The sequence below is a fragment of the Macaca mulatta genome, chromosome 1 (genome assembly GCF_049350105.2).
Source record: "Macaca mulatta isolate MMU2019108-1 chromosome 1, T2T-MMU8v2.0, whole genome shotgun sequence".
Classification (NCBI taxonomy): Eukaryota; Metazoa; Chordata; class Mammalia; order Primates; family Cercopithecidae; genus Macaca; species Macaca mulatta.
Genome location: NC_133406.1, coordinates 31,431,089 through 31,447,129, shown reverse-complemented (window position 1 = coordinate 31,447,129; position 16,041 = coordinate 31,431,089). Strand labels below are relative to the sequence as shown.

At 39.8% G+C, this 16,041-nt stretch overlaps 1 protein-coding gene across 4 annotated transcripts in view; it reads left to right on the top strand.

Annotated features, from left to right (window-relative positions):
- The window catches only part of RC3H1 (ring finger and CCCH-type domains 1), a 91,823-nt gene that overhangs the window by 66,908 nt on the left and 8,874 nt on the right, over positions 1 to 16,041 (top strand). For 2 of the 4 annotated variants that reach the window (XM_028850563.2, XM_028850562.2), the window contains exons 14-19: positions 4,209 to 4,361; positions 9,131 to 9,344; positions 9,888 to 9,978; positions 10,116 to 10,248; positions 12,930 to 13,076; positions 14,794 to 14,909. In XM_028850563.2, the coding sequence (XP_028706396.1) occupies positions 4,209 to 4,361; positions 9,131 to 9,344; positions 9,888 to 9,978; positions 10,116 to 10,248; positions 12,930 to 13,076; positions 14,794 to 14,909 (854 nt within the window). Of the gene's footprint in view, positions 1 to 4,208; positions 4,362 to 9,130; positions 9,345 to 9,887; positions 9,979 to 10,115; positions 10,249 to 12,902; positions 13,077 to 14,793; positions 14,910 to 16,041 lie in introns of all 4 variants that reach the window. The other 2 variants (XM_028850561.2, XM_028850560.2) reach the window with 1 other exon arrangement.

Here is a 16,041-nt window from a genome sequence, read left to right as displayed (position 1 = left end):
TGTATTTTTAGTAGAGACAGGGTTTCTCTATGTTGGTCAGGCTGGTCTCAAACTCCTGACCTCAGGTGATCCACCTGCCTCGGCCTCCCAAAGTGATACGTCAATACACATATACAATATGCAATGATCAAAGCAGAGTAATTAGCATATTATCTCAAACATTTACCTTTTATTTATATTGGGAACATTCAAAATCCTCTCTTCCTTGGACAATTGTGTATGTGATACTTGCCACTGCAAGGTCAAGGCTACAGAAATGCAGGATGCTTCCAGAGAGTTTCAGTCATCCTTTGACTGGTAGGCAGGTAGCTTTTAAGTCATTCAGAACAGTCATCCCACTTTTCTTTTCTTTTTCTTTTCTTTTTTTTTTTTTTTTTTTTTTTTTGAGACAGACTCTTGCTCTATTGCCCAGGCTACAGTGCAGTGGCACGACCTCGGCTCACTGCAACCTCCACCTCCCTGGTTCAAGCGATTCTCCTGCCTCAGCCTCCTGAGTAACTGGGATTACAGGCATGTACCACCATGCCAGGCTGATTTTTGTATTTTTAGTAGAGGCGGGGTTTCACCATGTTGGCTGGTCTCGAACTCCTAACTTCAGATGATCTAGCCACCTCAGCCTCCCAAAGTGCTGTGATTACAGGCATGAGCCACTGTGCCCGGCCAGTCATCCAACTTTTCTTTGAAGAAGAGAGCAGTGTTATATTTTAATTGTCAATTTTTGCATTATATAACATTGTATAAATAACATTCTTCTTGTGGGCTAAATAAATATCTTCAGATTTTATTTCAAGGAAAAATGCTGGGCAGATCTGCTGTTGTCCTTGCTTTTCATATCTACAACATTGTTGACAATGTTTATCTCAAGCTTCCTTTATAAATCGGCCCAGCGCGGTGGCTCACGCCTGTAGAAAAAAAAAAAAGCCACATCTCTTACTGCAAACCTGATGTTGTTGTTGTTGTTGTTGTATGAAGATTGTGGTTTCTTTCTTTCTTTTTTTTTTTTTTGAGATGGAATGTCACACTGTCACCTGGGCTGGAGTGCAATGGTGTGATCTTGGCTCACTGCAACCTGCGCCTCCCAGATTCAAGCGATTCTCCTACCTCAGCCCCCTGAGTAGCTGGGATTACAGGCGCCCGCCACCATGCTGCCTAATTTTTTGTATTTTTAGTAGGAATGGGGTTTCACTATGTTGGCCAGGCTGGTCTTGAACTCCTGACCTCATGATCCGCCCGCTTTGGCCTCCCAAAGTGCTGGATTATAGGTGCGAGCCACCATGCCCAGCCTAAGATTGTGGTTTCTTTCTTCATCAAATTGAAAATTATTTTGTTGATATTTGTTTCTTTTGTCAATCTGTCCTAGATACTTTCCATTTTATTTTGACTTCCAAGATCCTAAGTGGAAAACTTTTTAAAAAATGTTTCTATTTTCTTAAAAAAGAGACAGGGTCTTGCTGTGTTGCCCAGGCTGTTGATCTCACACTCATGGGCTCAAGCAATCCACCCACCATGCCCAGCCCACATTTTTTATGTCATTTGTTAAATAAGTAAATAAACCTGAATTGAATTGGTCTATAGAAATAATGAATAAAATTGTATATAAAGATCAGTTTATGATGTTAAAAGTTTTCTTCAAAAAAAAAAAGCATAATTTTTTCAAATCAGGAAAAACAATCCTCTCTTCTGGCTTTTAGAAAATATATAGTAAATTATTAACTGTATTCACCCTGCAGGGCTATAGAATGCTAGAAGTAATTCCTCCTATGTAGCTATAATTTTGTATCTATTAACCAAGCTCTGTCTCCCCTTGCCTCCCTCCATTCCCTTTCTAGTCTCTCATAACCACAGTTCCACTCTCTACTTCTGTGACTCAACTTTTTAGCTCCCACATATGAGTGAGAACATGAAATATTTATCTTTCTGTGCCTAACCAATTTCACTTAATGTGTTGTCCTCCAGGCTCATCTAGGTTGCTGCAAATGACAGGATTTATTCTTTTTTATGTCTGAATAATATTTCATTGTATATATACCGCATTTTCTTTATCAGTTCATCTGTTGCTGTACACCTCGGTTGATTCTGTATCTTGGCTGTTGGGAATAAAACATGAGGGTGTAAATATCCCTTCATATACTGATTTATTTTCCTTTAGATGAATGCCCAGTAGTGGGATTGTTGGATGTCTTTATTGTTATTGTTATTACTTTTTTTTTTTTTTTTCTTTTTGAGACAGAATCTCACTCTGTTGCCCAGGCTGGAGTGCAGTGGTGCAAACTTGGCTCCCTGCAACTCTGCCTCCCAGGTTCAAGCAATTTTCCTGCCTCAACCTCTTGAGTAGCTGGGACTACAGGCATATACCACCACACCCAACTAATTTTTATATTTTTAGTAGAGACAGGGTTTTACCACCTTGGCCAGGCTGGTCTTGAACTCCCGACCTTAGGTGATCTGCCTGCCTCGACCTCCCAAAGTGCTGGGATTACAGATGTCAACCACCTTGCCCAGCCTCATTATTATTTTTTAATAGGATCATTTAGTAAATACATCTTGGTTTTATGTCTGTTTTGCCTTTGTTTTTGTTTTTACCTAATCCATTTTCCTGGCTGTCTTTGTATGTCAGTATATAAATTTATCTCATTCATTTAAATAGCTGCATATAATATACTACAGTCAGAGATTTAAAAAAGGAGCACTCTTGGCTAGGCGTGGTAGCTCACACCCGTAATCCCGGCACTTTGGGAGGCTGAGGTAGGTGGATCACCTGAGGTCAGGTGTTCCAGACGAACCTGGCCAACATGGTGAAACCCTGTCTCTACTAAAAATGCAAAAATTAGCCAGGTGTAGAGGTACGCACCTGTAATCCCAGCTACTTGGGAGGCTGAGTCAGGAGAATGGCTTGAACCTGGGAGGCAGAGGTTGCAGAGAGCGGAGATCATGTCACTGCACTTCATCCTGGGTGACAGAGCGATACACCGTCTCAAAAAAAAGGAGCACTGTAATTGGTAGGTCATGTGTTTTAAAAGTTAGCTGTTCTATCTAAAGTTTAATAAGTAGAAGAAAAATAAAAAAGCGTAAAATTTTTTTTAAAAATAATAGTAGGACAAAGAAAAGGGAAAAGGTTATGAATAATAGAAGCAGAAGAGTGGTTGGCAATGAGTGATACTAGTGATCAGCAGACCCTGTGTCAGTGCAGAAGGCCAATAATGATGACTCAGAAAAGAGATGTTTTTAGTATAGTGGGAGGCATAGATCCACTTAAATGAACCAATACCAATGAAGAGTGGTTGACAGTGAATGATACTACTATGTCAGTGCAGAAGGCCAACAATGATAACTCAGCAAAGAGATGTTTTTAGTATGAACACTGATACCCCTAGATATCAGTGTATATATGTCTTGTGATAAAATGAAAGAAACATTAAAGTTATAGTCCTAGCACTGCCCTATACTGGTATAGCCTTGGTCATATCACCTGTGTTGTCTATTATGGATTTAGGAGCTTATTAGGTAGTATACGTGAAAACATTTTGAAAATGTAAAACATTTTATAAATGTGAATGTTGCAATTTTAGTGAAAATATATTAGCCTTAGAATAGCTATTCTGTTTTTAGACTGAAGAACTTATCTTGAAAAGATAAAAATTAGACATCCTTTTCATCTCATTGAATCAACCTAAGAAGCAGAATTTATTCAAGATATGAATTATTGCTATTAAAGAGATTTCAGTAAAAAGTTACTACATCATCATGTACTATAAAAATCAAAATTTTTAATGTTCTTGTTTACCTTGATTTTATTGAAAGAAACATTGAGGAGGGTCTAACAAAACTATGGCTTGGTACATATATGCTTAAATGTTTACTGATCTAATGAAGAAAAGGATGAGCAAACCCATAAAATCCTAGCCTGATTCCTGGAAGGATATTGAATTATCTTTTTTCTTTTCTTTTTTTTTTTTTTTTTACCTTCTGCTAAGGTAAAAAAACAAAACAAAACAAAAACTGAAAGCTAAAAATCACTCTTCACTTATTTTATATTTTTCATAGTTTACAAAAATCTTCTATTGTGGCACTTAAAAATCGAAGAATCATCATTATGTTGCTTCAGCACAATGTTCTAAGAAATTCCCTGCTTTCTCTATCTTGTTATTCATAGACCCATTTCCTGTTTCTTTTTCTTTTTCTTTTATTTTTTCTTTCTCCATCTGTAGTTTTTGGATGAAGACTTGAAGGTAGCTGGGAAATACAAAGGAAATGATTATAGCCAATACTCTCCCTGGTCATGTGACACCATCGGCTCCTACATTGGAACCAAAGATGCAAAACCCAAAGATGTTGTGGCAGCAGGGAGTGTGGAAATGATGGTATGTGTAACAGCCAAGCAATAATTAATACAAATCAAGATAAACCAAATAAATTTTCACCCATTACCATTTAGGCACAAATAATTCAGCTTTGCTTAAGAGTTTCAGACCATATTCTATACTCTGCAATTGAGTTATCTTTAAGCAGTACAGGTTTTTGATTCATTTAGATGTAAATAAAAATCTTTTAATACTTACCGAGACAGAGCATTTATTATATTTCTGTGCAAATAGCAATTTCTCAACAATTGTTTAGTACCCAGATTAAATTATTTTACATAATTAATTAGGATCTTGGACCCCTTCACCAAATAAGTTAAAATTCTTCTTCACGGAGAATGGTGTGAACCCGGGAGGCAGCACATGCAGTGAGCCAAGATTGTGCCACTGCGCTCCAGCCTGGGCGACAAAGTGGCACTCCGTCTCAAAAAAAAATTCTCAAAAAAAAAAATTATTTTTCACAACTCTGAAGTTTAAATAACAAAGTTGAATCTAGTGAACGAGAGTAGTATTTGAGTCAGAATTACAGCTGCTCAGCTTCAAGTGAACTCTAAGATGCTGAAATTTAATACTTGGGTTATTTTATTCTTTAGTGAAAAATCATGTAACACCAGTGTTTCTAATAACCAAGTTAAAATATTATCAAAATCTTATCTCTCTCTCTTTTTTTTTTTTTTTTGAGACAGACTTTTACTCTTGTTGCCCAGACTGGGGTGCCATGGTGCAATCTCGGCTCACCGCAACCTCCACCTCCCAGGTTCAAGTGATACTCCTGCCTCAGCCTCCGGAGTAGCTGGGATTACAGGCATGCACCACCACACCCGGCTAATTTTGTATTTTTTAGTAGAGACGGAGTTTCTCCATGTTGGTCAGACTGGTCTCGAACTCCCGACCTCAAGTGATTCACCCGCCTCGGCTTCCCAAAGTGCTGGGATTATAGGCATGAGCCACTGTGCCCAGCTTCATCTTATCTCTTTTTATAGAGATAGGATCGATCTTTGTCACCCAGGGTGGAGTGCAGTGACGTGATTATGGCTCACTGTAACCTCAAACTCCTGAACTCAGGAGATCCTCCTGAGTACCTAGGACTACAGGTGCATGCCACCACACCCAGCCATATTTTTTAGTAGAGACGGGGTTTCTCCATGTTGGTCAGGCTGGTCTTGAACTCCCGACCTCAAGTGATCCACCTGTCTCGGCCTCCCAAAGTGCTGGGATTACAGGTGTGAGCCACCATGCCCAGCTTCAGCTTATCTCTTTATAGCAATAGGATCGATCTTCATCACGCAGGGTGGAGTGTAGTGACATGATTATGGCTCACTGTTACTTCAAACTCCTGAACTCAGGTGATCCTCCTGAGTAGCTAGGACTACAGGTGCATGCCACCACACCCAGCTAATTTAAAAAATTTTGTAGAGATGGGGTCTTGCTATGTTTCCCAGACTGATCTTAAACTCCTGGCCTCAAGTGATCCTACCGCCTCTGCCTCCCAAAGTGCTGGGATTACAGGCATGAGCTACCCTACTTGGATAGTATCTTCATTGCCTTTTTATTTTTTAAAGAAATACAATTTTCAAGAAGTATATCCCCCTGTATATATTTCCCAAGTCTCGTTTTTCTCCCTCTTTCATTCCCTGTCAGTAATCTCTATCCTGAGTTTAGTATTTATCATTTTCATGGATAATTTTATTTCCCCTTAAGACAGGATCTTCCTCATGCTGGAGTGCAGTGTCACAATCACAGCTCACTGCAGCCTCACGCTCCTGGACTCAAGTGATCCTCCCACCTCACCCTCCCAAGTAGCTGGGACACAGATGTGTGATACTATGCTCAGCTAATTTTTTTTTTTTTTTTTTTTTTTTTGGTAGAGATGAGGTCTTGCTATGTCGCCTAGGCAGAACAGGCTGGTCCTGAGCTCCTGGGCTCAAGGGATTCTCCTGCTTCTGAAAGTGCTGTAGTTACAGGTGTGTGCCAGTGCGCCTGGCCATGGATAATTTTATACTATTCCTAAACAATGTTGTTTTATATGTTTATAGACCTTATATAAATTATACACTTCAGCTTGTATTTTCATGTTTTCACTCAGCATTGCTTTTAAATTGTGTCTTTTTTTTTTTTTTTTTTTTGAGACAGAGTTCCACTCTGTCACCCAGGCTGGAGTGCAGTGGCATGATCTCAGCTCACTACAACCTCCGCCTCCTGAGTTCAAGCGATTCTCCTGCCTCAGCCTCCCGAGGAGCTGGGACTACAGGCACATACCACCATGCCTGGCTAATTTTTTTGTATTTTTAGTAGAGACACAGTTTTGCCATGTTGGTCAGGCTCGTCTCAAACTCCTGACTTCAGGTGATCTGCCCTCCTCGGCCTCCCAAAATGCTGGGATTACAGGTGTGCGCCACCATGCCCAGCCCATATTTATATCTGTAGCTCAGGATTATTGATTTTAGCTACTTTTGCAAGATATTCTGTATAAATGATACCATACAATGATTTCTTTTTGTATTAGTGGACATTTAGGCTATTTTTGATCTTTCACTATTATGTATGGTACTCCAACAAACATTCTTATGTATATATGTCTTCACGTGCATGAAAGTTACACTTAGAAATGGTCTTGCTAGCTGGGCACTGTGGCTCATGCCTGTAATCCCAGCACTTTTGGAGGCCAAGGCAGGTGGATCACTTGAGGTCAGAAGTTTGAGACCAGCCTGGCCAACATGGCAAAACCTCATCTCTACTAAATACACAAAAATTAGCTGGGCATGGTAGCAGGAGCCTGTAATCCCAGGTACTTGGGAGATTGAGACAGGAGAATGGCATGAACCCGGGAGGCAGAGGTTGCAGTGAGCTGAGATTGTGCCACTGCACTCCAGCCTAGATGACAGAGTGAGACTCCATCTCAAAAAAAAAAAAAAAAAGGAATGGTATTGCTGAATGGTATGGTATACCTTGACTATTCTTAACCCATTTGTCCTTATTACTCTTAACAGAGTTAGTAAGATATTGTATAGGTTTTTCCTAGGTTATATAGATTTTCATGGATAAATACTTTTCCAGGTGGTTAAGAAAAGACCAACATTTGCCATAAGAAAAAGATTTGGGTGCTGATAACCACTGTAAATGAGTGAAGTGATATCTAATAGCATAAATATGATTATATGCCAGCCCCGCCCCCCCCCCCAAAAAAATAGAGTTTTAGAGGGAGAAAAAGCAAAATAAATCTTTTTTTTTTTTTTTTTTTTTGCAGTAGGATTACAGAAGCATTGTTTTTGGGCTGTAATAAGGCTCTTATTGGAAAGAAATGAGGGGAAATTAGGCAGGAATGTTTGCCTTGTACTTGGCTTTCAAAAAGGGTTATTATATTAAAGTAACACGAGTATTAGCAAAACAAAACTCATTTTCTTAAATCAGTAAAGAATTAAAAAGTTTGGGCCAGGCATGGTGACTCACACCTGTAACGCCAGCACTTTGGGAGGCCAAGGTGGGAGGATTGTTTGAACCCAGGAGTTCAAGACCAGCCTGGGCAACATAGCAAGACCCCATCTCCTCAAAAATGTTTTTAATTAGCCAGGTGTGGTGGTGCACGCCCGTGGTCCCAGCTACTTGAGAAGCTGAGGCAGGAGGATTGCTTGAGCCCAGGAGGTTGAGGCTCACACACCACTGCACTCCAACCTGGTGACAGAGCAAAACCCTGTCTCAAAAACAAACAAAAAGTTGCAGTCCAATCTAGAGGACTTGAAATTTGGGAGGAAATTGAAAATCTCCCAAATAGGTGAAAGAAGTCTAATCTAGTATTTCTCAAATGTTAATGTGCATGCAAATTATATATTTGTGTGTCTATATATGTGTGTAACATTATATAGGGATAAATATATATTTGTATGCATATATATATATACACACACACACTAGATCATTATATATATGTATTTCTTAAAGATTGAATTGGCTTTTATTAGTGATTGATTAATCAGGAAGCATTTCATCTATGAAATAGAAATATGCTCTAATGAGCTAAACAGAGAAAAGGAACAAAACTCAGATTAGCTGTTTCAAAGTTATTTTTCTTATAGGACTAAAGCAGAAGGGACTTACCAGTTCTAATTGAGTGATCCTCTTATGATTGATTGCTGTGAATCTCCTGTTTTTTGGAAAACTGACGCATTTTCAAGTTCAGTTTGATTTTGTGGCATCTAGCACAAGTGATTACATTCTGCTTTGATCTGGTGTCTTGGGGCTTAGTGCAGGAGCTTAGTCCAAAACAATGGCCTCCCATAAATTTTAAAAATGTATTTCTTAGGTCAGGTGCAGTAGCTCATACCTATAATCCCAGCACTCTGGGAGGTTGAACTTGAGGCAGGAGGATTGCTTGAGCCCAGGAGTTTGAGACCAGCCTGGTCAACATAGGGAGACCTCATCTCTATAAATAATTAAAAAAAAATTAGCTGAATATGGTGGTACATGCCTATAGTCCCAGCTACCTGGGAGGCTGAGGTGTGAGGATCACTGGAGCCCAGGAGGTTGAGGATGCAGTGAGCCATGATAGTGCCCCTACATTCCAGCCTGGGCAACAGAGTGGGACCCTGTCGCCCCTCACCTCAGAGGTTTAAAAACCAGTGTTACATAAAAACAACCAAAGGTAACTAATGATTTTAGTCTTACCAGTAAGAGTGTTGTACTCATCTTTAACCTTATTACAGATCTAGAAAAAATTAGGTTACAGAGCGATCTGAGTGTGGGGTAGATTTCTCATTTTGCTTTTTTATCAGAATGTGGAGAGTAAAGGAATGAGGGACCAGCGATTAGATCTTCAGAGAAGAGCAGCAGAAACCAGTGATGATGACCTCATCCCATTTGGAGACCGACCAACAGTGTCTCGGTTTGGTGCCATCTCGCGAACTTCCAAAACTATATATCAGGGTGCTGGTCCAATGCAGGCTATGGCACCTCAGGGAGCTCCTACAAAATCTATTAACATTTCAGGTAAGAATCTCAAAGGTAAGCTGACCTAAAGGGTTCATAATCTTGACTTTCAGCATTACCCCTGCTCCCCATTTACTATCAGTGTTTTTAGTAATCTTGCAAGGCAGTAATTTTCAAACTTTCCAGGGAATCATCCCTGTAAGAAAGGTAATATAACCCAGTGAATTTTAGGTATATAAACTGAAATTGAAATTAAATGTCTATATGTGAAGCTTTCCTAATGTTTCTTCCCCATCCCACCCCCACCTCAAATAGCTTCATTGCTATATGGGGGAATAACATTCTCATTATACAGTAATTTGGAAGAAAAACTACAAAGACTGAAAGTTCATTGGGGAAGAAACAAACATGTATCAGCACCCAGCATCATGCTGCCTGACATTTAGAAAAACAAAGTTAAAGAATTTTAAAAATCTGGCCATTTAAGGTAGATACCAGATATCTGTGTATGCAATACCCTGATGTCTTTTAGATTGTGAGTACCTTAAAAGAAGAATCAAATCTGTGAATTATCTCATACCATAATAAATCATTCTCTTACAGATTATAGTCCATATGGAACCCACGGTGGCTGGGGAGGTTCTCCATATTCACCTCATCAAAACATAGCTTCTCAGGGACACTTCAGTGAGAGGTATGAGTCATTCTTTTTACTTGAATAGACATGTAGAAACCTTTAAAATTATGCAACTTCTTTTTGTTTTTCTGGTCAGTAATATCTTAACAAAATGAAATGTTAAAATTTACTTCACACTTTCTTTCTAACCAAAGGGAGAGAATATCTATGTCAGAAGTGGCCAGTCATGGAAAACCCCTTCCATCTGCTGAGAGAGAACAGCTACGACTAGAATTGCAACAATTGAACCATCAGATTAGCCAGCAGACCCAGCTACGTGGACTAGAGGTACCAGCCTAGAGAGCCATTTTTGTTCCAATTTTTGAAGGGTTCTCAGAGATTTTAAACAGGAACTTTTGAGGCACTATGAACAAAAAACTTTAAGGTCTATTTCTTAGGAGTTAGTGTAGGTTTCCATTCTTCAAAGAATTCAATACTGGGTTTAGCTCTGGGACAATAGAAAACGTAAAATTTCTACTACCTAAGAATAGAAAACAGATTACCTAAAATTTCCCAACAGGAGCTTGTATTCCCTGATGGCACATTTAAGTTTTGTTTGTTTGTTTGTTTGTTTTTGCTTTTTGTTTTTTGTTTTTTGAGACAGAGTATTGCTCTGTTGCCCAGGCTGGAGTGAGGGGGCGTGATCTCAACTCACTGCAACCTCCACCTCCTGGGTTCATGTGATTCTCCTGCCTCACCTACTGAGTACTTGGAATTATAGATGTACACCACCATACTCAGCTAATTTTTGTATTTTTAGTAAAGACGGGATTTCACCCCTGTAATCCCAGCACTTTGGGAGGCCGAGGCAAGCAGATCATGAGGTCAGGAGTTAAGACTAGTCTGGCCAACATAGTGAAACCCCATGTCTACTAAAAATACGAAAAATTAGCTGGGCATGCTGGTGTGCGCCTGTAATCCCAGCTACTCAGGAGGCTGAGGCAGGAGAGTCGTGTGAACCCAGGAGGCAGAGGTTGCAGTGAGCCGAGATCGCGCCATTGCACTCCAGCCCAGGCTACAGTGTGAGACTCAGTCTCAAAAAAAAAAAAAAGAACTTTGACTTAAAAAATAAAACATAGTTCCAGTGTAATAAGAATAATAACACTTTTCATTTATGTAGTTCTGTACCATTTAAAAATCACTACCATTTATCTTATTTGACCCTTACAATATCGCTAATAGGTAGGTTAGACAGGTGGTATTGTTTTCCTTTTTTGATTGAAGTATATGAGTTTCTCAAAAATTGAAACATGAACTCAAGTCTTCATATTTCAGATTCAGTGTTCTTTCCATCATGCTGCCTGACACTTAGAAAAACAAAACTAAAGAATTTTTTTAAATGTGGTGGTTCGTGCTTGTAATCCCAGCACTTTGGGAGGCCAAGGCAGACGGATTGCTTGAGCTCAGGAGTTTGAGACCAGCCCAGGCAACATGGCAAAATCCCTTCACTACAAAAAGTGCAAAAATTCACCAGGCATGGTAGTGCATGCCTGTAGTCTCAGCTACTCAGGATGCTGAAGGCAGAAGGATCACCTGAGCCCAGGGAGGTCAAGGCTGCAGTGATCCCGGATGGTGCCACTGCACTCCAGCCTGAGCGACAGAGTGAGACCCTGTCTCAAAAAAAAAAAACAAGAATTTAAAAAATCTTTTAAGTGTCACGTAAGGAAGACTAGGTTTTGTTTATATATCATCCTTTACATTGGAACATATTCTTTGAATATGGAAAACTGAAGACATTCTAATGATAAATACATTGTCCTTTCTGGAGGAAAAAATGGTACTGTTAGAACATTAGTCTGTCTTTCTACCATAATCTTTAATAATAAGTAAGCCATCACTTTGGAGGGGAAAAAAGTTATAAGACTTTTTCTTAGTAGACTTTCTTTTTAGGAAGACCAGTAGGAGATTATTTTCGAAACATTTAGCTGACTTGTGCCCCTACGTACACAATTAGATTTAGGAATTTTAAAAAATCTATGTAATATTTAGATTTTGTCTGCTTTTGCCATTGCTTATTTACATTGATTCAAAATGTCTTGCTGATTCCTGTCACAGAAACAGAATGCTATGTTTGCTTATGGCAATCTTTCGTTCATTAACTTTTTAAAGATTCAGACCTTCTACCCAATAAGGCATCACTGCATATCCTCAAATGCATGGTTTTTTGTTTTAAAGTTTCCAGGCACATTTTCTGTCCAAAAAGACTATCAGTATTATTTAGAAACTTGCCACATATTTAACTCAGTACAGTTAAAAGTCCTTGCCATTACTGAGGTTTCAATGAAATAAGTTATAGGATTTACTTCAGAGAAAATTACCATTAAAAACAGAGGGGGAAAGATGCACATCTGTAGTTGACTTGTTTTTCTTCCATTTCCTTTTTTTTTTTTTTTTTTTGAGAGACAAGGTCTCACTCTGTTGCCCAGGCTGGAGTGTATGGAGTGCAGTGGCATGATCATAGCTCACTGTAATCTTAAACTCCTGGGCTCAAGTGATCCTCCCTAGTAGCTAGGACTACAGGCCCACACCACCATCCTAGGCTAATTTTTTTTTTTTTTTTTGTAGAGGCAAGGTCTTGATGTATTGCCCAGGTGGGTCTCAAATTCCTGGCCTCAAGTGATCCTCCCACCTCAGCCTCCCAAAGTGCTAGAATTAAAGGCATGAGCCACCATGCACAGCCAACTTCTCTTTCAAATCAGAAAATACAAAGAGCAATTTATACTTAAGATGAAATTACTGTTTACTAAATTTAAATGTCCCTGTTTTGTTCTTTTATTGTTCAAATGGTACTCAAAGAGAACAGTGTCTTACAGTTGCATTATTTTTGTTGCAAATAGCTGGGTGATAAGCTACTTAAGGCTGTGGTGTGGAATTGAGCCTGGTTATTCTGTGCATGGTGTGAAGTGTGTTGAGTTTTCTCTGTGCTTGGCTTTATGCACTAGGCTGTTAGTAACAGACTGGTGTTGCAGAGGGAGGCAAACACCCTGGCAGGCCAGTCACAGCCCCCACCACCGCCACCTCCAAAATGGCCTGGAATGATCTCAAGTGAGCAGTTGAGCTTGGAACTGCACCAGGTGGAAAGGGAAATTGGGAAGAGAACACGGGAACTGAGTATGGTGAGTGTTATGGTGGGAAGAGAGGGGGAAGGTGAAATGAAATCTTTCATGTGGCTCTAGAATTATCTAGAGCTACAGAATCATCACTTCAAGGCACTCTGATGAGTGGTTAATATTTAAAATAATTATCATGCGGGTGGACTACCTTACTATTTTATCATTCCCTTCCTCTCTTTTGGTTTGAGTGTGTTCTTTGTCTTAGAATTCTTCATTAACTTTTAGGGAAAACAAGGTTTTAATGCTTCTTTAATTTAAGAACTTAATGGAAGTTCTTAAATCTCTGTTTAGCATACCGATTAGGGAAGCAAATAGGATGGTGTTTACTATTTTGCAATGACAACGTGTTATATAAAGATGTATTCACCAAATAATATTCCAGCTTCGTAGCCTTTATAACAATGACCTTTTTTTGCTATGAGTGATATACAGTCTGCACATTCTTTCCTTGGAACTATATCCATTAATATGCTTAGGATTTGTTTCATAGTGCACAGACATTCATTTTAGTAAATTTTGAATCTTAGGGGGTTCCTCAGGTTGCATGATACGATTTTTTTGTTGCATAGTTTTCATAATCTTTCTAAGCAAATAAATTGAGTGTACAGGTTTTTTTTGCTTTCAGTAAGTATGTTAAAGATATTTATTGTACTTTGGTTTGCTTTTTTTGTTTTTTTGAGACTGAGTCTCTGTCACCCAGGATGGAGGGCAGTGACGCAATCTCAGCTCACTGCAACCTCCGCCTCCCATGTTCCAGTGATTCACCTGCCTCAGTCTCCCGAGTAGCTGGGATTACAGGTGCCTGCCACCACACCAGTGTAGTTTTTGGTTTTTTGGGGTTTTTTTTAGTTGTTTTTTTTGAGACGGAGTCTCGCACTGTTGCCCAGGCTGGTGTGCAGTGGCACAATCTCAGCTCACTGCAACCTCAGCCTCCTGGGTTCAAGTGATTCTTCTGCCTCAGCCTCCCAAGTAGCTAGGATTATAGGTGCCCACCACCACGCCCAACTAATTGTTTAATATTTTTAGTAGAGATGGGGTTTTGCCATGTTGGCCAGGCTGATCTTGAACTCCTGACCTCAGGTGATACACCCACCTCAGCCTCCCAAAGTGTTGGGATTACTGGTGTGAGCCACCACACCCAGCCTTTTTTTTTTCTTTTTTTTTTTTTTTTTGGAGGGAGTCTCACTCTGTCACCCAGTGGGGGAGTGCAGTGGTACAATCTCAGCTCACTACAACCTCCGTCTTCTGGGTTCAAGTGATTCTCCTGCCCCAAGCTTCTGAGTAGCTGAGATTACAGGCGTGCACCACCACACCTGGCTGATTTTTGTGTTTTTAGTAGAAATGGGGTTTTGCCATGTTGGCCAGTCTGGTCTCGAACTGACCTCAGGCAGTCCACCTGCCTCAGCCTCCAAACTGCTGGTATTACAGGGATGAGCCACCATGCCTGGCCACCTTTCTAGGTTATCATTTTTTTCTGTGAATTTTTTTTTCACGTTAGCTTGAGGCATTGTCTCTCTTTTTGTCCAGCTTGGTTAGTGAGCAAGTGGGTTGTATTCTGTTATGTTTTTATGTATGTCACTCTTTTAGTCTGCCAGTTTCTTTGGTTATTTTACAAAATTAAATATGATTTCTGGATCATCACTTTGTATTATCTGTAATTTGGTCTCTCCCATTAACACCATTAAATAGACGATAACTGATTTTATTTCCTCTTTCAAAGGAAAACCAGTGTTCTCTGGACATGAAAAGCAAACTGAATACAAGTAAACAAGCCGAAAATGGACAACCAGAACCACAAAACGAGGTTCCGGCTGAAGACCTTACATTGACATTCAGGTAAAGAAAAGGAGATTTTCGTAGCCATATTAAATTACACACAAAAGAGAAATTATTATATTATCCAGTCATATCAGAAGTACCCTCATAAACATAATTCGATTCTTAAAATATCATTATTCTGTGTACATTAAGAATATTTTTGCGGCCAGGCGCAGTGTCTCACGCCTGTAATCCCAGCACTTTGGGAGGCTGAAGCGGGCGGATCACGAGGTCAAGAGATCGAGACCATCCTGGCCAGCATGGTGAAACCCCGTCTCTACTAAAAATGCAAAGATTAGCTTGGCATGGGGGCCTGTGCCTGTAGTCCCAGCTACTCGGGAGGCTGAGGCAGGAGGATCGCTTGAACCTGGGAGGGGGAGGTTGCAGTGAGCCAAGATTGTGCCACTGTACTCCAGCCTGGTGACAGAGTGAGACTCAGTCTCAAAAAAAAAAAAAAGAATATTTTTTGCATAAATCTGGAGTTACAAAACTTAGATCCAAGGTTGAATTATCTATTAATACCTAACAAAGGAAAATTTCTGGTTATGTTTCCATCTTCCCCTTGTTTTTAAATCTATTTCGAAGATAGCCTTGTATCTTTACATTATAAAAGTACTATATGCTCAATGTAGAAAAAATAAAGTCACCCCCCCATCTTAAATATGTTATAAAAAATTAGCTTTAGGAAATCGAAAATTTTAGAAAAGGGCAAATTTTTAAATTGCCTGTAATTCCAATATTCAGAGATAACCCTTGTTAACATTTTGGAGTATTATATTATCTTTCCAGTCTTTTTTTTTTTTTCTCTTTTTGAGATGGAGCTTCACTCTTGTTGCCTAGACTGGAGTGCAATGGCACGATCTCGGCTCACCACAACCTCTGCCTCCCGGGTTCAAGCAGTTTTTCTGCCTCAGCCTCCCAAGTAGCTGGGATTACAGGCGTGCACCACTACGCCTGGCTAATTTTGTATTTTTAGTAGAGACAGGGTTTCTCCATGTTGGTCAGGCTGGTCTTGAACTCCTGACCTCAGGTGATCCACCTGCCTCGGCCTCCCAAAGTGCTGGGAGTACAGGTATGAGCCACCGCACCCGGCTTTTTCCAGTCTTTTTAAAGTGTGTGGGCATTTAGCCTCTTGCTAGTTTCACAAACC